General features: G+C 39.4%; 1 protein-coding gene across 1 annotated transcript in view; it reads right to left on the bottom strand.

Moving 5' to 3' along the window:
- Positions 1–19,970, bottom strand: part of DNAH9 (dynein axonemal heavy chain 9) — a 321,611-nt gene that overhangs the window by 281,107 nt on the left and 20,534 nt on the right. Inside the window, exons 7-12 of the mRNA XM_037492667.2 lie at positions 13,419–13,586; positions 11,401–11,517; positions 10,323–10,473; positions 7,551–7,665; positions 4,519–4,587; positions 3,080–3,206 (exon numbers count right to left, since the gene is read on the bottom strand). Coding sequence (XP_037348564.1) covers positions 3,080–3,206; positions 4,519–4,587; positions 7,551–7,665; positions 10,323–10,473; positions 11,401–11,517; positions 13,419–13,586 — 747 coding nt within the window. The remainder of the gene's footprint in view (positions 1–3,079; positions 3,207–4,518; positions 4,588–7,550; positions 7,666–10,322; positions 10,474–11,400; positions 11,518–13,418; positions 13,587–19,970) is intronic.

Genomic DNA, 19,970 nt, shown 5'->3' with positions numbered 1-19,970 from the left:
CCACTCAGGATTAAGATAAATGCTAACCATTTGATAGGGAAATGAACTGTAGATATTAAAAAAAATTAATGTAAAAAATGCAACAAAATTTAAAAGAAAATGTGGGACTATTTATATCATATTGAGATAGAGATGGTCATTCCAAGCAACCACAAATAAAAGATAAAATTTATCTTGCATATAATGTGTACATAAAGTATACATATAATAAAATGACACACTTAATCTGGTAAAAAAAATTTGTAGCTTATTTCTTAATAGTTGACAAATATTTCCCAAATATTCTAGCAAGTTCACAGGAAATAGGGGACTCCCATCAGAAAATGGGCACAGGAAATGTACAAGCAGTTCATAGTAAAAATACAAATTGTCAATGAGCATGTGAAAAATGTTCTACTTTAGTAATAGTAGAGTAAATGCAAATGAAATATTTTTTAGTTCAACAAGTTGAAAAGGATTTGAAGGACTGAATGATATCTTACTCCTGGAGAATGACTGAGCTCCATTCTCTGAAGAATGGGTAGATTACATGCACGCAAAGTCTCAAATTACAAAAGACTTTAGTCCACTAATTCCATTTTTAGGCATTTATTCCAAATAATAATCAAGAATGGATACTATAATCACTAAAGATCTTTACTGTGGCATTGTTTATGCTATATTTTATCCAGTTGTAAGATGGGGAAAAAACTAAGGAAGAAGGAAAAATGTGTTTCTTTAAACTATAAAAATATGCCATTTTCAGAGCTGTTAAAATGTTAAAAATAAAAAGGTACACCTGAGGATTAAAGAGGTGCAGAGGTATAAAACCAGAAAATAATTTACATGCCCGATAATGTCACTTAAAATAAATTACAATAAATAAATAATTTACATAAATATACATATATATTTTTCCTCCCATGCATTTCTTATTCCGGCTCCATGTAACATTTGCTACACACCTTGAAGCTCGAAAGTCAAGAAGGCAACTCTTCTTTGCCCTCTTGTAGTTGTCTCCTCTCAACACATATTATAATTCAGGTACCTATCTCCTCTCTCTTTTTCTATTTTCACTCCTTTCCTCTCTCCTTCCCCTTCTTTGACTTACAAACACTGGTGAAGCGTCTACTATGTGCTACACATTGGGAAATTGAGACCTCACCCTTGGAGTGTAGAGGTTCACCTTCAAGACTGCCTAAAACTGAGGACTGAAATACTGAAATGGTAACATCTAGACTGGCCAAGTTGGTAATCCAGATGCTCATCTCTTTGAACATTTAATATTCAATACTGCTTGCAGCAAATGCTGATAAAATTACTCCAAGGAGCTAAATGAGCTAAATGACAGGCTCATGTCTTGCCAAAGTGCAGAAATGGATTCTTTAACTCCCTTTGTTGGTTTTTATTCTAGTCAAAATGGAAGTTCTATTCAAACTACAGTTTTCTCAGAAGACAATAATATGTTATCAGCTTCGTGTTCAGTTCTTTCTGTGCTGCATTCCTGGAGAACATGTTATCAAGACAGAAATAGGTTGAGCTCTTAGCTCAATGTGGTCAATATATTTTTTAGCCTAATGATGCATTTCCTGATATGCTCTAATTTGGAGTTATCCTTTTCTTCAGCACTAAGATTTTTTAAATTAATTTATTTTATATAGATTTTACATCATTGTTCATTTTTATACAATATTTGCTTTCTCCTCTCAGGTGTAGTCCCATAAAATTCCCACCACCAATTCACCCATACACCATCACCATAGTTTCCTGTGGTCTTCCCACCCCTGGTTTGATCCCTCTCCCTCCCCTCCCCTGCAGAATGTCTCTGATTTATAGTTGCCTGCTAATGTTTTTTTTTTTTTTTTTTTAATTTTTTTTTTTTATTTATAGAGGCATGTTTTTATTTATTTATTTGTTTGTTTGTTTGTTTTGTTTATACATGCACTGGGTACAGTCAGAAGCGCGGGAGGGTGAGAGAATTCACCAGAGCCAGAGCGGGGAGCAGAGCAGGCAGAAGGACCAAAGGACACTGCTGAGGGGAGCAGCGGGCGGCAGGAGAGGTCTGCGCGCCATGTGGGACCCTCCTCTGGTGGCCGGGGAGCAGCTGGGGATCGAACCGGTGCCGCAGAGGTCGCCGGCAGCTTCGCAACCCAGCGCTCAACCGCTGCGCCACCGGGGAGGCCCTAATGTTTTTTATTTATGTATTATTATTATAATTTTCCTGATCCTTTGTTTCTCCTATAGTCCTCCTTTAAGTAAAACTATCTGATAATTTTCTTTTTCCTTCTGACTTTTTTTACTGAACATAATCCCTTCCAGCTCCATCCAAGTTGCTGTGAATAGCATGAGTTTATCTTTTTTGACTGCTGAATAATATTCTATTCTGTATATATACCACATCTTCTTGATCCATCATCAATTTTGGGGCATTTGAATTGTTTCTATATCCTACCATCTCAGCACTACTGATATTTTTGGACAAAAAATCTCTTTGTTGTGGTGAGTTGTTCAGTGCATATAGGAGCTCAGCAAACCTGGTATCTGTCTATTATTTGCTATTACCACTCCCTCCATGTTTGACAACCAAAAATATCTCCAGAAGGACAAAGTCATGTCTGTTGACAATCTCTACTCTAAAGTCTTATTTCCAAAGCTTCTCCTTTGAGATTTATTATATCCTAAATTCTGAAGATAGAATTTTTTTTTTTGCACGTTGAAGTTCTGGCTCCCAAGTGGCTTATGGGTTCCTTGAGAGCAAGAACCAGGTATTACACTTGGTTGGCCCTCCCATGTCTAGTCAATGGCCTTCACATGCAGTGTGTATTCAGTGCAGGCTGAATTGGCTCTTTGATAATAAATGATCAGTGATATTTTACAATATTTTCTGTCTTGAAAAATCAAAGCAAATATATTACCTGACCCTGGAGAAGAATATGACAATCATGGACAACTGAAGAAAACATAGCAGTACAGGTTCTTCTTAAAAAGAAAACCCAGGGAGCTTTTACATATTCTTATAAAAAGTCTCTTTGCTTTTGTGATCAAGAGTTTAATAAAATTCTTCAGGGACTTAAAAGGAAGTGATGTCAACCTGACTTACCTGTGGGTTAAAGTTGACAGTGATCTGCTTTGTCTCTGGGTCGCGTTTCAGAAGCGACCTAGAAAGGTTGTACTGTGACTTCTCTGATACAGTCTGACACCAGTTTTCATAAAGTCTTGTCTCATACCTGCAAGGATCAGAGACAATGACCACCTCATAGATACCCTCCAACTCCCAATGTCTGTCAATGATAGACTGAAGATATATATGTAAACCAGATACATAATTATATAAATAAAAGTATAAAATATATATCAACTGAATATATATAATAGCACATATAACATACATCTCTATATATAGTACCCTCTGCTTTTTGAAAGTTCACCTTATGTTACTTCACTTTCAATGAGAGACCTACATTAATACCTGTTTTTGCCAGTCAAAAGAAGTCAGAGGAGGATTTTTAGGACAAGAGACAAAAAGCAAAAATAGTGTTCAGTGTTTGTTTTACAGCTATCATTCCAGAGGCAGCCTGCACCCTGAGCAGCAAGAAGGGTCCCATCCCTGGAATGTCTTTCTATAGAGTATGTTTTTATCATATAAGTCCTGTTTTTATTATATTGAGTGTTATTTTACATTTTATGTGCTATTTGCTACAATTTGGTGGGGGTGGGAGGGGGTGACAAGGAGAATGCCAGGGAATATGTCATGGAAAAAGGGTGAAAGTGATGCTTCACTAAGACTCAGATGATGAGTAGAGTTTGGACAATGAGGTATGAGGGGGCATTTGTGGCAGAAACAACAGCTTTGACAAAGGGTAAAGATGAGAAAGAGCAGACTGTGTTCTGGGAGTGAGAATTAGACAGCGCACCAGAGGCAGGAAGGGGTAAGGATCAAGGCTGGAGAGGAGGCAAAGGCAATGTCAGGAATGACTATAATACCACGTTGAGATGATGGGAGGCACTGAGAGGCTTCCCACCTGGGGGGATGTGGTGACATCAGATCTGACAACAGTGTGGGCATTAAACCTAGCCCCAAAAGATTCCTGCAGCTTTAAAGCAGAAATAAGTATGAACACATGTAAAATTTATTCTTATGCTTTCTCCATGAAAGGAATTGGGAGGTATTTTTAAAACTACTTTTCTCTTTGCAAAGCATGAACTGTTGCTTTCTGCTTAGTGAGCAGCTGGTGTGATTTTCCACGACACTGATCTCAGAGTGCCACAGGAGTACCTCACTTCTCTTAGCTCTGCCAAGTTCATGCTCCCAACAAAACTACACTGGAAAAGTGTCTGGATTCTAGAATAGAGCTGCATTCCCCCAGAGACCCAGTGTTTGCAGCCCAGAAACGCTGTACTCACAAATATTGTAGTTATAACCTGAAACACTGAGTGACATTTCAAAGTCACTGAGGAATATGCACAAGCTCAGAACTGCAAAAGGCATGGTGGGGGCTATGCAATTTTCAGAACATTACAATCCCAAGAGCTGCTTACTTTTCCAGCAATGAGACCGTATCTTCATATTTTTGTATCATTCGCTTTCCTTCAGCAGATTCCATGCAACTAGCCATACAAAAAAGAGGAAAAATTACACTAAATTAGAAGAAGCCAAAACAAGGATCTGAGTGACAAACTGACACCTATAAAGAAGAAGAGACTGAAGAGTTTCCGGACTAGTTTTCAAAAGCCCCTAAATGAGCAGGTGCTTTTCTTCTGAAACATCTTCTAGGTGACCACTAGAGGGCGTCTGAACTTCCTGATATACAGGTAGCCCCACAGGTGACAGGGCTGCAGAGACTTTCCCTGCCACCCTACTCTGGCTGAGTCAGTCATGCACAGGTAAATGAAGTCCTCCAACTATGGGAATAAAAAGGAAATTGAGACATGAAAACAATTGTAGGTGGTATTTTCTGTATTTAAAAAAAACCTGTCAATATTCTCTCTATAAATATAACATTATATATATATATATATATATATGTATGTGTGTGTGTATAGTAATGTTCACACACAAACACACACACACACACACAGACTTCCATGGGAATGTTGAGGACCACAGAGGACATGAACACAGTCTGGCCTGAGGTCCCAGTACCCATAACTTCTCCCCTGGTTTTGACACTCCTTTGTAATATGAATTCAAGAGTATAGGGCCTCCCTGGAGGCTAGGGGTTAAATTTCAGCCCTGTCACCACGATGGCCTCAGTTTCGATCCCAGCCAGGGCGCTGAACCACATGGTGTTGCAGACCTCTCACATCTCTTCCACTGCTCCCCTAAGCAGTGTATTTCCCTACCTCTGCCTGTCCTGCTTCCCACTCTGTCTCTGGTGAGTCCTCTCACCCTCCCTCCCCACCTCTGGCCTACACCCCAGTTCATCTACACAAAAATAAAAAAAAATAAAGTATTTTAAAAAATAAAGAAGGGTATATCTCCTGGGAAAGTTGCTGAAGTATCTGTGATCAGAAACCTCACAGCAACTGTGTTGGAGGGTCTGTTTTGGTTTGTTCTGCCACAAAATAGGCAGCTTATTCCAAAAATTCTTTAAAATTCATTTGTTCTTTAAAACAACATAGGGTTTCTTCACAAGATACCCTGAGCTTTCAGGATAAGCCCTCATGCCTGTAGGAAAAGCACTGGGCTTGCTGGAGTTTCCCCCAGTCCCTTAGATTCCTTTTGTGGTGAATGAGCTGCCCTGGCTGAGGTGCCAGGCAGCCAGCAGAGAAAAGGGCTTCAGATTAGGTGGGAGGGCCTGTGCCCAGCCCTCCCCTCACAAACTGTGAGTTCTGCTAATTTCATCACCCCAGGACCCACCTCAGTTTTGTGTCTGGAAAAGAATGAGACAGGAGAAGAGAGATTTTCTCACTGGGACCTATGGCAGTCGCCTAGCTGAAGTCATGGGAATAAGTGCTGTGAAATTCCCTGCAGATTCTACTTCACTTCATGGTGAGGAGTAGAAAACACCTTTAATAACCAATACATATATTTTACAGAGTACAGTACAAATTCATTTTTTAAAACAAATAGGATTTTTCATGGGAACTGCAGAGGACACTGTAAGGTGCTATTCAGCTCCCCTCTTGGTACCAGGCACTCTGACCACCCCCCAACCCCCACCTCTATTGGGAGAAGAGTGTTGGCTGCTGGTGAAGCAGTTGCTTCTTCCTTCAGGAACAGCCTCAGCCAAAGAAAACCTGCTCCCCCAAGGTCACACCTTTCTCCTAGAATGCTCACTTCCATAAACTAGCTGATGGGGGTACAAAGGCAGGACAATCCTGATGGGCCAGAGTTTCCCCATAGGATGTGCTGAGGTCTCCTTCAAATGTATTGCAGTTCAACTTCTTCCTCTGTCCCATTCCATCCTCCTACTACCACCTCCTCACAGTGATGTTCCCAAAGCATGCCTATAAATTCTTGCACTTGAGTCTGCACCCAGGGAACCAGAACTATGGCAGCTACTAAAGCAGCCCATGTTCCTAGAAGCAGCCCTGCTTCCCCTCCTCTCCCATTTCACATATTTTCTCCCACTTTGGGGTATGCTGGAGAAGATAAGGGCTCAGCTGTGTTTCTGGTCCAGCTTCCCATAGCTGCAGGATCCCCAGGCAGAGCGCTAGGCTAGGAACCCTGGGAAACAGACACTGTTTCAGCTCTTTCATCAACTCTCTCTAGGATTTCAGGCACATCACCTCACTTCTGTTTGCCTCAGTTTCTTTATCTGGAGAATAAAATACATGACTGGATCAAGAAGATGTGGTACATATACACCATGGAATATTACTCAGCAATCAAAAAAAGATAAACTCATGCAATTTGCAGCAACATGGATGGAGCTGGAAGGGATCATGCTCAATGAAATAAGCCAGAAAGAAAAAGAAAAATACTGGATGGTCTCACTCATAGCAGGAATTTAGCAAACCTAAATAAGGGACCAGGAAAAATACTAAGTATAATAAAGTAAAATCAAAATCAATAAGCAAGTATAAACCAGAGACACACTACTGGGGTGGGGGGGAGATTAGGGTCAAAATAAGGGGGGGGGGTGGGAATTATATGGGCAATATAACCAAGGGGAAAGTGCATACATTGTACAAAAATGAAAAATGATGTAAAAATATATAAAATAAAATATAAAAAATAAAAACAGTAATAAAAAAATAAAGAGTTCACTCAGCCTAGAACAGATGAAGCTTTCTCCTCTCTTCTGCCATATGAAGGCACAGTAAAGAGGTCTATGTGCAAGTCAGAAAGCAGGCCTTGCTCACCAACCATTAAATCTGCCTGCAATTTGATTTTGGGTTTCTAGCCTCCATAACTATGAGGAATATATTTTCGATGTATATAAGCTACCCAGTCTATGGGATTCTGTTTTAGCAACCTGAAAGGACTAAGATACTGATCAGTTCTGGAAATGATAAGAAATGACTTTCATGCCTCAAATGAGTTGCATTTCTACAACACTTAGATTCCACAGAAGGAACAGAAGGCAAAAATGAACGTGTTTTTCAGGAATAAATAGGATACTCACGGATGTGTGATGCGTCTGAAGTTGCTGAAGGGACCCTGGATGCGCTGCCTCAGCTCCTGTGCCCAGCGAAGACCTCCAGCCACAGTGGGCATGTTCTTGTGCACTGGAGAGAACCCTGGGGACACAGCATGTCCACACTGAAGCAAAGCTCCAGCCTCCAGTCCTGCTCAGCCGCAGGACCACCTCTGCTACTTAACCCACATTTTGTCTCATCTACCTCCACATGCTACAATCTCCCTGTGCTTGCACTGAGATGGGGAGTTTGTGGAAGATCACTGCATTCAGCTAGTGTGCAAGGAAGAGTGACCCTAGAGAGAATAAACAGGGTCAAAGGATGTGGGTTCCCAGCCCAGTTCTGCCACTCACTGGCATTATGATTTTGCACCCGTGACTTTCAACCTGGCTGTTGATCAGCATCACTTTGTATTCTTCAGAAAATACTGATGGCTGGGTACCGTCCTAGCCATTCTCATTTAATAAGCCTAGGGAGGGTGGTGGGCAGTTATCTGTGCTTTTAAATTTTCAAGATGATTATAATTGTATAGGGAGGGTTGAGAAAGACCACTTAATCTCTCTGGGCCTGAGTTTTTTCATCGATAAAATGGGAATATCTTCCCTGCTTAACACCTCCAGGATTTCTGTGAGAATTCAGTAAGACTATGAATGAGACATGCCATGTGGGTTATAAAGCATTTGTCCAGAGTTAGTACAGCCTTTACTTCAGTCAAAAGAAATTTTAGGGTTTGTTTGCTTATAATTAGGTCTCAAAATGTACTAATTTTGGGATTTCATTTATAAAAAAAATCCTAGTTTCTAGTTTTTCTGGTAAAACCAGAAGATTTGGCAACAACCAACCATCATTTTTAACTTAAAACTAGAGCTGAATAGTTGTCGCTTCCTTTAGTTTACCATAAACACCAACATTCCCTGATCTTATACTGAGCCCCAGGCCACTGCTATCATTTTCTGCTTGACCTCCATGGTAGGCAAAATTCTGAGATGATACCCAGTGAGACTTGCATATTCTGCTCCTCTTTAAGTATGGGTGGAAGCTTTGAATATTAATAGCTATCACTCCTGTGATGATATTACAGTATATAGGTGATCCTGACTTAATAAAGTGACCCCTTTAAAAGAATAGAGTTTCCATTGGCTGATGGCAGAAGGGAAAATAGAGGATTTAAAGCATGAGGAGTATTCAGTGTCCACTACTGCTTTGAATGGAGGTGGCTACATGGCATGGATGGGAGCAGCTTCGAGTCCCTGAGAATGCTGTCCACCCCACCCCCATCCTGGCTGGCAAACAAGCAAATGGAAAACCCAATCTTGCAACTACAAGGAAATGATCCTACCAACAAACATGAACTTGGAAGTGGATTATTCCCCAGAGACTCCAGATGAGACTATAGGCCAGCTGACAATTTGAGCTTAGCCTGGTGGTGCCACTCTGAGTTTGAAAGCTGGGCACACCACACCAGGTTCCTGACCTACAGAACTGAAAGCTAATGTTGCTTTAAGCCACTAAGCAAGTTTGTGATAATTTGTTATGTAACAATAGAAAACGAATGTGGTTTTTGATGACATTTGATCTTTTAAACCTGCATCTGACTGTGTGGAGTCATGAAGTTAGTCCAAATAAAAATGAGGCCTACAGCTTTTCTGGGGATGATTTCCCAAGTGGAAGCAATTTTTAATGACCTCACTATGAAACCCATACAGAAAAACTGGTCCCAGCACTCTGTTACTTTAAAACCTGGTAAAATTTCCCATTGCTTGAATAAGGACTTTCAGATTCCTGAATGTGGCACTCAGACTTCACTCCTTGACCCCAAGGTCCATGGTCTGATCACCCTCTAACACCTTGTTGGACTATTGGCAGGTCAATCTGTCTCAGATTCTCTTGTCTTTGCTTTGGAGATCTTTGTCTTTCTTAACTGCTGTCAATCAATCCACCCACCTTTGGGAACTCTGTCCAAAGCCACTTTCTCCATAAACTCTCCCTTGAATTTTCCAGTTGTCATTCATCTTGTTTTGTCTCCATTCTTTATAACTCAAGTCAAGCACTATGGATATTTTGCTATGTTTTACTGTTAACTCTGCACATACCTGACATGTTCCTTGAAGAACAACCTTTTAGTTTTAATTGTTCTATTCCTCAGCCTGGCCTGCCACTGCATACAGTGTCTACACAACTTCCCTGCATATAGCAAGGACTCAAGAAATATTTGTAAGCTGAATGCACTTGTGCCTGATTTTTAAATAAGGCAGAATTGCCAAAAAAAAAAAAAAAATAGAGGCATCACACATTGGTGTAGTACCTCCCTTTGTCAGGCACCTTTTGGTTTCTCCCTGTAGAAGCATGGTTGCTATGGCATTGGAAGGGATGAGAAAATTTTCTCAAGCATGTAGAAATCTATTGCAGAATTGAGGTATGTTGAATGAAGATTACTCAGTGTGGCAACATTGATCGGGAGTCAACGCAAACATTATGTTAAGGATTTAATTGAACAGACGCAGTCAAGACTTCATGGCTCTAGGTCAGCCTGCCAATTTCAGCCCAGACTTAGGAAAATACTGTTCAGAAATCCTCTACACAGTTCAGAGAACTTCATAATCACCCAAGCTGGTCTGGAATTTCAAGCACTGAAGTTGTGCTTGCTTTTCTTAGAGAATGTCATAGATCCATACTGGGCATTTAACAAATACAAGAGTAAGTAGCACCCTTCCCAATAATGGAATTCTCCTATCCAAATGAGCTGGAAACAAGCCTACCAAGTTCTGCCTCCTCCTGGACATGCTGACTGTAGAGTGTCCTCACCGCGTCCAGGTCTTCATTGAACATTTGGATGAGCATTAAATATTTATCAGATGCATCCTGTGCTACCAGTGGTCTTTCAAGGAGATTTCCTGCTATGTCTAGCAACTACAGAGAAGGTGGAAAAAGAAAAGGAAAAATGTCACAGATACAATCTTTCCAAAGTTTTATAACTCTTGTTTCCTGGTTTTTCATTTATCTATCAATGTAAGATGGTTGATGAAGCCTACCAATTTAGACTACTATGGAGTCACCCATTATAAGCTGAGGCTCCTCATATGTTTTCCAGTACATACTGGGGCATTTTCAGTGACTGGAAACTTAACTACTTCAAACTTTAAATAGTGCTGACAGACTTTTTCCCCTCTATTAAGCCAAAATCTACCTCCTTACACTGATTAGTCTAGTCTTAACTCCTTAATGTTTTATAAATTAAGTTCCTTTAGGTATAGAAGATCAACCATACTCTATTAAGTCTTCATATCTCAAAACTCAGAGAACTCTCAGTTGTCTCTCCATTTTTCTACTCATCATCCAAAATCTTGTCTTCCATCTTCCTTTTATTATCTGCTCTATATACCATATGGCAAAAATAGAAATCTCCTTATTCTAGTTACTTGTACCTGAATCCTATAGCCAATTGCCTGGTAGATGGTTTGCTCCAGTTTGAATCAACATGACAGCAGAGATTAAATAGCCAAAGCATTGCAGAGTTATGATTTGAGGATGGTGACCACAGTAGTCATTCTCACTTTTAATGGGTACCATACTGATATGGCCCAAAAGAGAGCATTTGAGAAAAAACTCTATTGAAAAGCATAATTACATTGCTATGTTTTAAGAAAAGTATTGGTAATCAACAAGATGAACCCAGTTCTGCACACTCCTTTACCCTAGAATACCACAATAACCCTCTAGTGGACTAATGAGAACTGATATCCACAGGGAGGAAATAGTTGGAAGAGTTCCCCTTCCCTCCTCTGATGAGGATGGAAGCAAAAGGTCAAGCAAAGAGGTGCTTCCCACCCTACAAACCTTAAAAGCATGCTCCAATCCAGGTGCATCATCAAAAGCTTGAATAAAGATAGTCCCCAGTCTTCTGTCAAAATCCTCTACCCTCCGGTTAAATTCAGAGATGTCATTTTCAAATTCCTGAAGAGACAACACACAGATATAAGAAAAACATGGTTTTCTGAAAGCTAAACACACTTATGCTCTTTCTTACTAACCTTTGTTGTACCTGAACTCATTATACCAAGGATTTATTTTAATTTTCTAAAATAAACCTTGGCATAACTTAGTTTTTATACACAAAGAGAGCTACCCTATTCTTGCAATATTTTTTCCCTAAACATTCTAGATGAAATGTTAAGGTGAGCCAAGTGGCACCATTTTACCTACTTCTGTTCCCACTTTCCTACTTCCTAAAATTCCTTCTTTCTCATCCACAGTGCCAGTTCATGCCATCTTGAGAGCCACTGTAGCAATAGTCCCAGCAATGGGACTATACCATCATTACCACCTACTTTCCTTCCACTCCCAAGTTAAAATCTTATTTTTTCTGGGCAACCAAACTAGCCATTAAAAGGAAAGTAAGCTAATTACATTAATAAACAATACTTCGTCTAAGTACACTTTATTTATTTTTTTTTTATTTTTTTTTTGAGGCATGTTTTCTTTCTTTCTTTATTTGTTTGTTTGTTTGTTTTTGTTTATACATGCACTGGGTACAGTCAGAAGCGCGGGAGGGTGAGAGAATTCACCAGAACTAGAGCGGGGAGCAGAGCAGGCAGAAGGACCGAAGTACACTGCTGAGGGGAGGAGTGGGCGGCAGGAGAGGTCTGCGCGCCATGTGGGACCCTCCTGCGGTGGCCGGGGAGCAGCCGGGTATCGAACCGGTGCTGCAGAGGCCGCGGGCAGCTTCGCAACCCAGCGCTCAACCGCTGCGCCACCGGGGAGGCCCTAAGTACACTTTAATTGGTTAAGACAATTGTTAGCAAAGTTCCTAAGGTTGCCAAATTTAACAAACTAAAATACAGGATTCCCGATTAAATTTAATTTTCAGATCACAATGAATAGATTTTTTGTATTATATTTGGCAAGCCAAAATGCATCATCCTTTTTGGAATGTAGCAATTTTCAGAGAAAGTCTTTTAATAAAAATCTCTAATTTTCGGAATTATTATTTGTTCTTATTGCTCTTATAACAGTGAGGTATATTCTTATGAAAAAACAAAGTAGGGAAACATAGTATTGTTCTGTTTCTCAGGCTTAGGGTTTTATTTTGTTTTATTTTATCATAACATAGCAAACTCCTTTCCTCCATGTCCCACACCCCAGGTTTCACTAATGAAATTTTTTAGAAAGTGACGTATCTCTGGGTTTGGTGAACAGAGGTCTCCCTGGATGTCTGAAGGTGCTCAGAGCAGATTTCCACTCTAATCTCTTTCTTCTTTTTCCTCATATACTCTTACAAATTCCTTCTTCAGTAATTCATTAATTCCATCCTCAGAGAACACCATTCCCCATTGCTTCATAGTCTCTTGTTTGTTTGTTCTCTTGCAGGGTTAGACTCATAGGTCCCAGCTCTCCTGCGGTGTCCCAGTGACAGACAATGCATCTTTTTTCAACCTGAATAATCTCTTGGTACTTTGGCACTCTGGATCATAGCACAAAAACTAGGCAACTATTTCAGTTACCCCTTCCCAAACACTAATAAAATTCTGTGCAGGGGTAACTGGCCTTCATGTAGCAGACCCTATTCAAACCTTAATGCTTTGGATGGTGCAGGTGGCCATAACCTCTACTATCATCCCATCTTGGCATCTCTGAAACCTTGGGTATCATCAGCCCAGAGCATTCAGCAGTTGGAAAGTCCTTCCCAGATCTTTCTCCTGATACAACAAATGATTAGGGGCAGTCTCTGCTGATAAACTGTGACCGCATTGTCCAAAGAAATGCACAGGGAAAATGAAAGTAAGTACACAGACCCCACAGGCTGGAGGCATCTGAGAAAGAGACAAAGACTTCAAGATAGTTTTTATAAGCCTCACCATAATTTTGGGGTCCAAGCAGTCATAGGAGGACTCTGAGAAGACCTTGTACATCTCTAGAAATTCATCGTATATTTGCTGGACTTGCTGACTCAGGGCATTCCCTCTGATGCCACTAAACTCAAGCTTTCCCAATTTGTGGAAATCTAAAGCTGTCTTCAGAAGATCCTATAGGGACAATTCACAAAAGAGTTAGAATAATAATGATGAAAATGATAACGACAGCAGATGACATTCAAATTAGTAATGGAAAGAATTTTGTGATCTGGGGGTGGTGGTTGCTTAGGAAAATGTGAAGCCTGATTAGTTTTGTAACCTTATTATTAGATTGGGTTGGTATAAATAACTCTTGGTTAATCTCAACAACAAAGCAAAAAAAAAAACAGGCATAAAAAATTCACACAAAAAATATCAAATATATATTTCAACCTTTCTGTATTACCTAATAAATAATAAGATACAATAATAAAATTATCTATATGATTGTTAACTTGACTATCTGTTTTTTAAAAAATTAATTTCAAGTAGATCATGTTATCTGTTTTTATAATGACAGCTATCTTAGGGGATATACTAAAAAGAAAACAGACCCTCCAAATAGTCCTGAGCACAAGCCCAGAGCATGACAGCAATATTCTCAACAACCATTTCTGCTAAGCAAAGAAATTTGTGGGGTGCCAAATGTGTGTGGCCAGTTGGGTGACAGTGTACAATTACTTGACATCTTTATGTTGGGTTTTCTCAACTGTAACAGGATAATAACAGTGACAAATAAGTCAGTGCAGGCTTAGGATTTAGGCCAGTGTCCTTTACATAATAAATATACAGAATGTATATCACTGCCACTGTTGTTGATACAACCGTGTTCCAGCTGTGCTTGCAATTAAATGACAGGTAGATGACACAATCCAGAGTTTTGGAGAAGAGCCCTCCCAAGTTCATGAAAGCCACTTCAACTCCAGTATGATAGGAGCCTCCAAAACACGTCAATACAACAGACTGTATTTATTTATAATGAATTTGAGGTTTTGTCTAAAATCATAAAGCCTCCAAAACAAGACATTCTTCTCATTACAGCTTCAATTGATGTGCATGCCTCTTCAATTGGAAAGAGGAAGATAATGGTTAACTTTGTGCCATTTTAGCAAACACTCAGTGTGGACCCTTAGGAGGAGCATAGTCTACCCTGATGGAGGTCAAAGGCAAGAATAGGGAACACTACGACATGATGCCACTATTCCACACTATGACATGGTATCCCTCCAGGAAACTGCTGCTGCCGATGGCCACTGCTATGTGTTGACTCATCACAATAACAGAAGGCTGCCTGACTCCTTACTCCCACTGAGACATCAAGTGCAGCAGCAGTGACAGAGGCACTGGGACATCATGAGAAGTGGCTGACTTTCCTCCAGTTGCCAGGAGGCTACCTGTACAACCTGGGAAGTCATCGATGAACTGTTTTGTGTTCTGCTATGTTCAGGCATGACTGTCAGCAAACAGCTAAAGAGAATAAAGAAGAGGAAAGAACCAGCAAAGGAAAGGAAGACATACATCAAAAGCAGGGTATCCTGCTACTGATAGTGGGAAATGGGACAGTCTTTAAAAACTTTTATCTACTAGGAAGATAACAGAAATTAATTTGATTTAGATTAAGTTGACTTGAACAGCAAGTCAAATTATTCAGAAGGTGCATAGTTGTAATGAGCGTTATAGGAGAAACACATTGGTGCTGTGGGGTTATCATTCTTCATAATTCCACCAAAGTCAATTTCAATATTAGAAAACACTCTAATCATTTTAAAAGACAGATATATCTTGATATGTTTGATCACGTAAATGAACTAGATGATAATTTTGTTCCCCTATGTGTTTGTCAGGAATATTTGAAGAATAGTCTTGAGTGTTCACTGGAAGGTGTTTCATTTCCAGTCTAACAGGTTAATCACAGGTATAGAGAAATATTTTTTTAATTATTCTGTTTTGGGAGAAACTCTGGTTACTGAAAGCAAAGAATATTACATTGTTTTATTTAACTTAACACATGATTGGAGACACATTTATTTGGGTCTCAATTCAAGACCTTAGACCTTTCTTTACCCCCTATCAGAAGAGTTCACCAGCCCCATGCCATCTTTATCCTATACTCTCCATCTCCTAACCCTGCATAAGCTTTCTTTAGAACACTTATCATGCTCTGGTTTATATTATTTAGCATTATATAATATTGTTTACTTTCTGTCCATCTTTCCAAATAGAGGTCCCAGAGGCACAACTTTATCAATCCCCAGCCATGCCCTGGATACTGAACAAACAGTTTGTGAGTGAATTTATGATCATTTCCTGACTTCAAACTATACTACATTGCAACAGTAATCAAAACAGTATGGTATTGGAACAAAAACAGAAACTAATACTAATGGAGTACAACATAAAGCCCAGAGATAAGCCCACACAACTATGGACAGTTAATCTATGACAGAGGAGCTGCAGTCACACAACATAGGGAACAAAGCCTCTAACACTGGGTGTTGGTAAACATGGATAGCCACTTGCAAAAAAAAATGAAACTAGATTCTACTTAACTCCATCTATAAGAATTAACTCAGAATAGATTATATATATAAATTAAGATCTCTACATAAGAGCAAAAACTATAAAATACTTGAAAGCAAACATAGTGAATACCCATAGGTATCTACTACAAAGACGTATTTGGGAACTCAACTTCAATGGCAAAGAAAACCACAGGAAAAATAAACAAGTGGGACTACATCAAAAAACCATCACAAAACCAAAAAAGCAACCTATAAAATGTGAAAAAAATACCTTCACATCACACATCTAGCAAGGGGCTAATTTTCCAAAATTTACAAAGTACTAACACAATTCAATAACAAAAACCAGACAATACAATCAAAAATTGTGCAAAACCTAAATAAATAGCTTTCAAAGCAGATATTCTATGGCCTGAAGTCATATGAAAACTTGTTCAATATCACTTATTGTAAGGGAAATGAAACTCACAACTACAATGAGATATCACCTCACCTCTATCAGAATGGCCCTGATCAAAAAAAAAAAAAAAAAAAAAAAGAATAGAAACAAGAAATGTGATGAGGATGTAGTGAAAAAGAAACTCATCCACTGTTGGTGCAGCCTCTTTTGAAAATGGCATAAAGATTTCTTAAGAAAATAAAAGTAGAAATTCTGTATGATCCAGCAATATGTCTATTAGGTATCTATATGAAATATAGATATGAAAATTGAAAATATGAAAATTCTAAGATGAAAAGATTTATCTATGCCTATGTTCCTAGCACTGTATACAATGTCAAGTCATGGAACCAACCTAAGTGACCTCCAGCAAATAAATGAATGAAGTAACTTTAGAATATGAATGAATATACTCAATGGGATACTACACAGATATTAAAAAGGTGAAATAGTGGCTTTTGGGGCAAAATGAATGGACCTTGAAGTGCTGATGCTAAGTTAAATATGGCAGAGGGCCTCCCTGGTGGTGCAGTGGGTAGAGCTCAGCGCCGTGAAGCTGTCCACAGCCTCTGTAGCGCCGGTTCAATTCCCGGCTGGCCAGGGAGATACCCACATAGCGTGGTAGACCTCTCCTGTCTCACCCACTGCTCCCCTCAGCAGTGCTTTTGGTCCATCTTCCTGTTCTGCTCCCTGCTCTGTCTCTGGTGAATCCTCTTACCCTTCCATGCCTCTGGCTTATACCCCAGCTCTTGTATATATAAACAAATCTTTTAAAAAAAAAACAACTGTATTTAAAAGAGAGATAATGGCAGCTGTCATATAAATATGGCAGAAAGTGAAAAATAGATATCAAATGGTTTTACTCATCTGTGGAATAGAAATAAACCAAAAAATACATATAGGCAAAGTACAGCAGGAATAAATCTTGGATTTCATGAAAGAATTTTATGGTTACCATAGACAAAGAGAATGAGAGGAAAGGGAGTAGATGATGGAGGACGTAGGCAGATGGGCTAGTGGCAGGGTGGTTTGATGGGGGCTAAGAACATGTGTATATAAGGAGGAGCAAAAACGTAAACCCAAATTAAAATTTTTTTGAGAAAGAATTTTGATCTTTGCCCTTTGACTTAGCTCTCGCCTTTCCAGTAGAAGGTGACAGAGTGACAGAGAATCTAGGAACTACAAACACAAGAGCAATTGGTAAAACCAAGGAAAATTAGATGAGAGAAGAGAATTATAAAGCAAGGCCAAGCTGTGCCTTTGAAAGTTAGAAGAGCCTGCAGACCTTGCATCATCCTACTTCAAAGGCAGAACCAGGCAAAGGGGTGAATGGAACAAAGACTTAGATCTGGGTCAACTTGCAGGTTGGACATCTGAAATTTTTTATATTTGACCATTTTAACCTGCAGGAAATGGTAATTCCATGTATAAATTAACAAAACAGAACCATCTAATGCCTAGAAATGCTCAGCCGCAGAATGGGATTCTAAGGAAACTAGTGAGCATTCTGTCTCTGGATGGATTTTAGTAGAAGTTTAATGTCAGAGGTATTGCAGAAAAGATTCCTGAATCTGGTAGGAAATTATCCTACAATTATAGAAACAGATTTATTGTAATAACCATAATTAAATCTTTGATTCTGAAATTATTTAAATGAAAGCTCCCTTCATTGTTTGTTTAGAAATCCTTACAAAATATGTAAAAGGTAATAAAACATAAATGCTACTTCTGCAAATTCATTTTTACACATGGCAGTAGACTATACATGATATTCACTTTGCTTTATGTAAATTTCAGGGGTAGGACATAGAACCTGGTGAAAAGCATCTAGGATCAAGGGCCAAAAGTCTCAGGTTCACACCACCCTGATCCTGCCATTTACTGTGACTTAAAGCAAGGCACAACTTTTCTAAACCTCATTTTCGTAACCTGTAGTTGAAGATGCTAGTACCCCATTTGCTGGGGGATTTACCAAGTTACATGGGAAATGCCTTTGTACAACATAATAAATGACAGCCACTATAAGTAGTTTCTATACCCTGATGTCATTAGATCAGGTTGGTGGATAAGAGATGTAAAATGGCTGATATATATCTTTCTAGATGAATACCACAAAGACTGTGGGGTCTCAGGCAGTTGACTAGACTGATTGGGTCCTATTCTTATGAAAAACTATGTAACCTTTAACGGGGTAATGGGGGAGAGTTCCATTTGTGCTATGGCCTATGAGGCAGGGAATCAAAATCATGGATAATGGCAAGCACCACTAACAGCAGGCCCGCTCTTGAAGGAGAGGTCATGCTGCCCATCTTAAAGGAAATGTCTTCTGAATTCATTAAGGAAGAGCACAAAGCAGACTTTCATAGATGAAAATCTCAAAAGGTCATTGGGAAAAAGACTGTTTTCTTTACCTTTCGGAGGCACTGACCTTATACAGCTAATGGTCTTCTACGTGACCACATGCTCAGACCTGGTTGAAAGGGAAGCCAGGCCAATTAGGCCCAAATGAAAGGAGGCAGCAGAGAGGCTGGAGATGAGGAAAAGAGCAAAGGAAATGCAGTGTATATTAGGTCAGCTTATTACCTACCTGCCTGCTAATCACCTCGCATAAAACCTCAGCAGGAAATCATTTTGTCTCCAAGTGAATCTCAGCTTTACAGCAATTTTATAATGAAAGAAATAAGAGTTTTCTCCAAGCTGCTTACTGCATTCTTTGCAAGGAAGAGGTTGCTGGCAGAAATATAAACAGAGGATCTACAGAATTGACAAAATTATGGCACAATAATGAAGCTGGTATGTGTGTGTGTACTATGTGTGAATACAGTGTAAGCGTGAGTGGTGTGTGGTATGTATGGTATGGTTTGTATAGTATGCATGTCTGTGCTATATGTACATGTAGGCAGTACACGTGATTTTGTGTGATGTGTGTAGTGTCTGTGGTGTTTGGTATGTTGTATGTGTGTGATGTCTGTGGTATGTGTAGTATCTGTAGTATGTGTGTCAGTGCAGCAGTGTGTGTTTGTTGTTTGTGTTTTAAATATGTAGTATGTATGGTGTGTTGGTATGTAAGCAGTGTGGGTATAAGTCTGTGGTGTTTTTGTGGGTGTGCAGTATGTGTGTTATATGATGTGCATATAATACGTTTGTATATATGTAGTGCAAGTGATGTGGTATGTGTGTAGTATGTTTGTGTGTGCAGTGGTGTGTGATGTAGTGTGTGTGTGTGTGTGTGTGTGTGTGTGGCAAATGCTTATATGTGTATATAGGATGTGCGGAGTATATGTATGTGTGGAATATGCATACATATTCCCTTCTTATATGTGCACTGTCTATGATATGTAGTGTGTGTGTGTGTGTGTGTGTGTGTGTGTGTGTGTGTGTGTACCCACACAGGAGCACTTAGGAGAAAAGCAGCATGAGGAAAGAAATCAAGAGGCAGTTGAGTGACGCCTTTCCCTTGGATTTTTGACTATAGATTCAAATTGCAAGGATTTTATATACCTTGGAGATTTCCTTACTAAGTCATAGAATCAAATAAGGCCCTTTCATGGAATG

The sequence above is a fragment of the Talpa occidentalis genome, unplaced genomic scaffold, assembly GCF_014898055.3.
Source record: "Talpa occidentalis isolate TD23 unplaced genomic scaffold, MPIMG_talOcc4v2.1 talOcc4.7, whole genome shotgun sequence".
Taxonomy (NCBI): Eukaryota; Metazoa; Chordata; class Mammalia; order Eulipotyphla; family Talpidae; genus Talpa; species Talpa occidentalis.
This window is presented reverse-complemented; position numbering and strand designations above follow the sequence as displayed.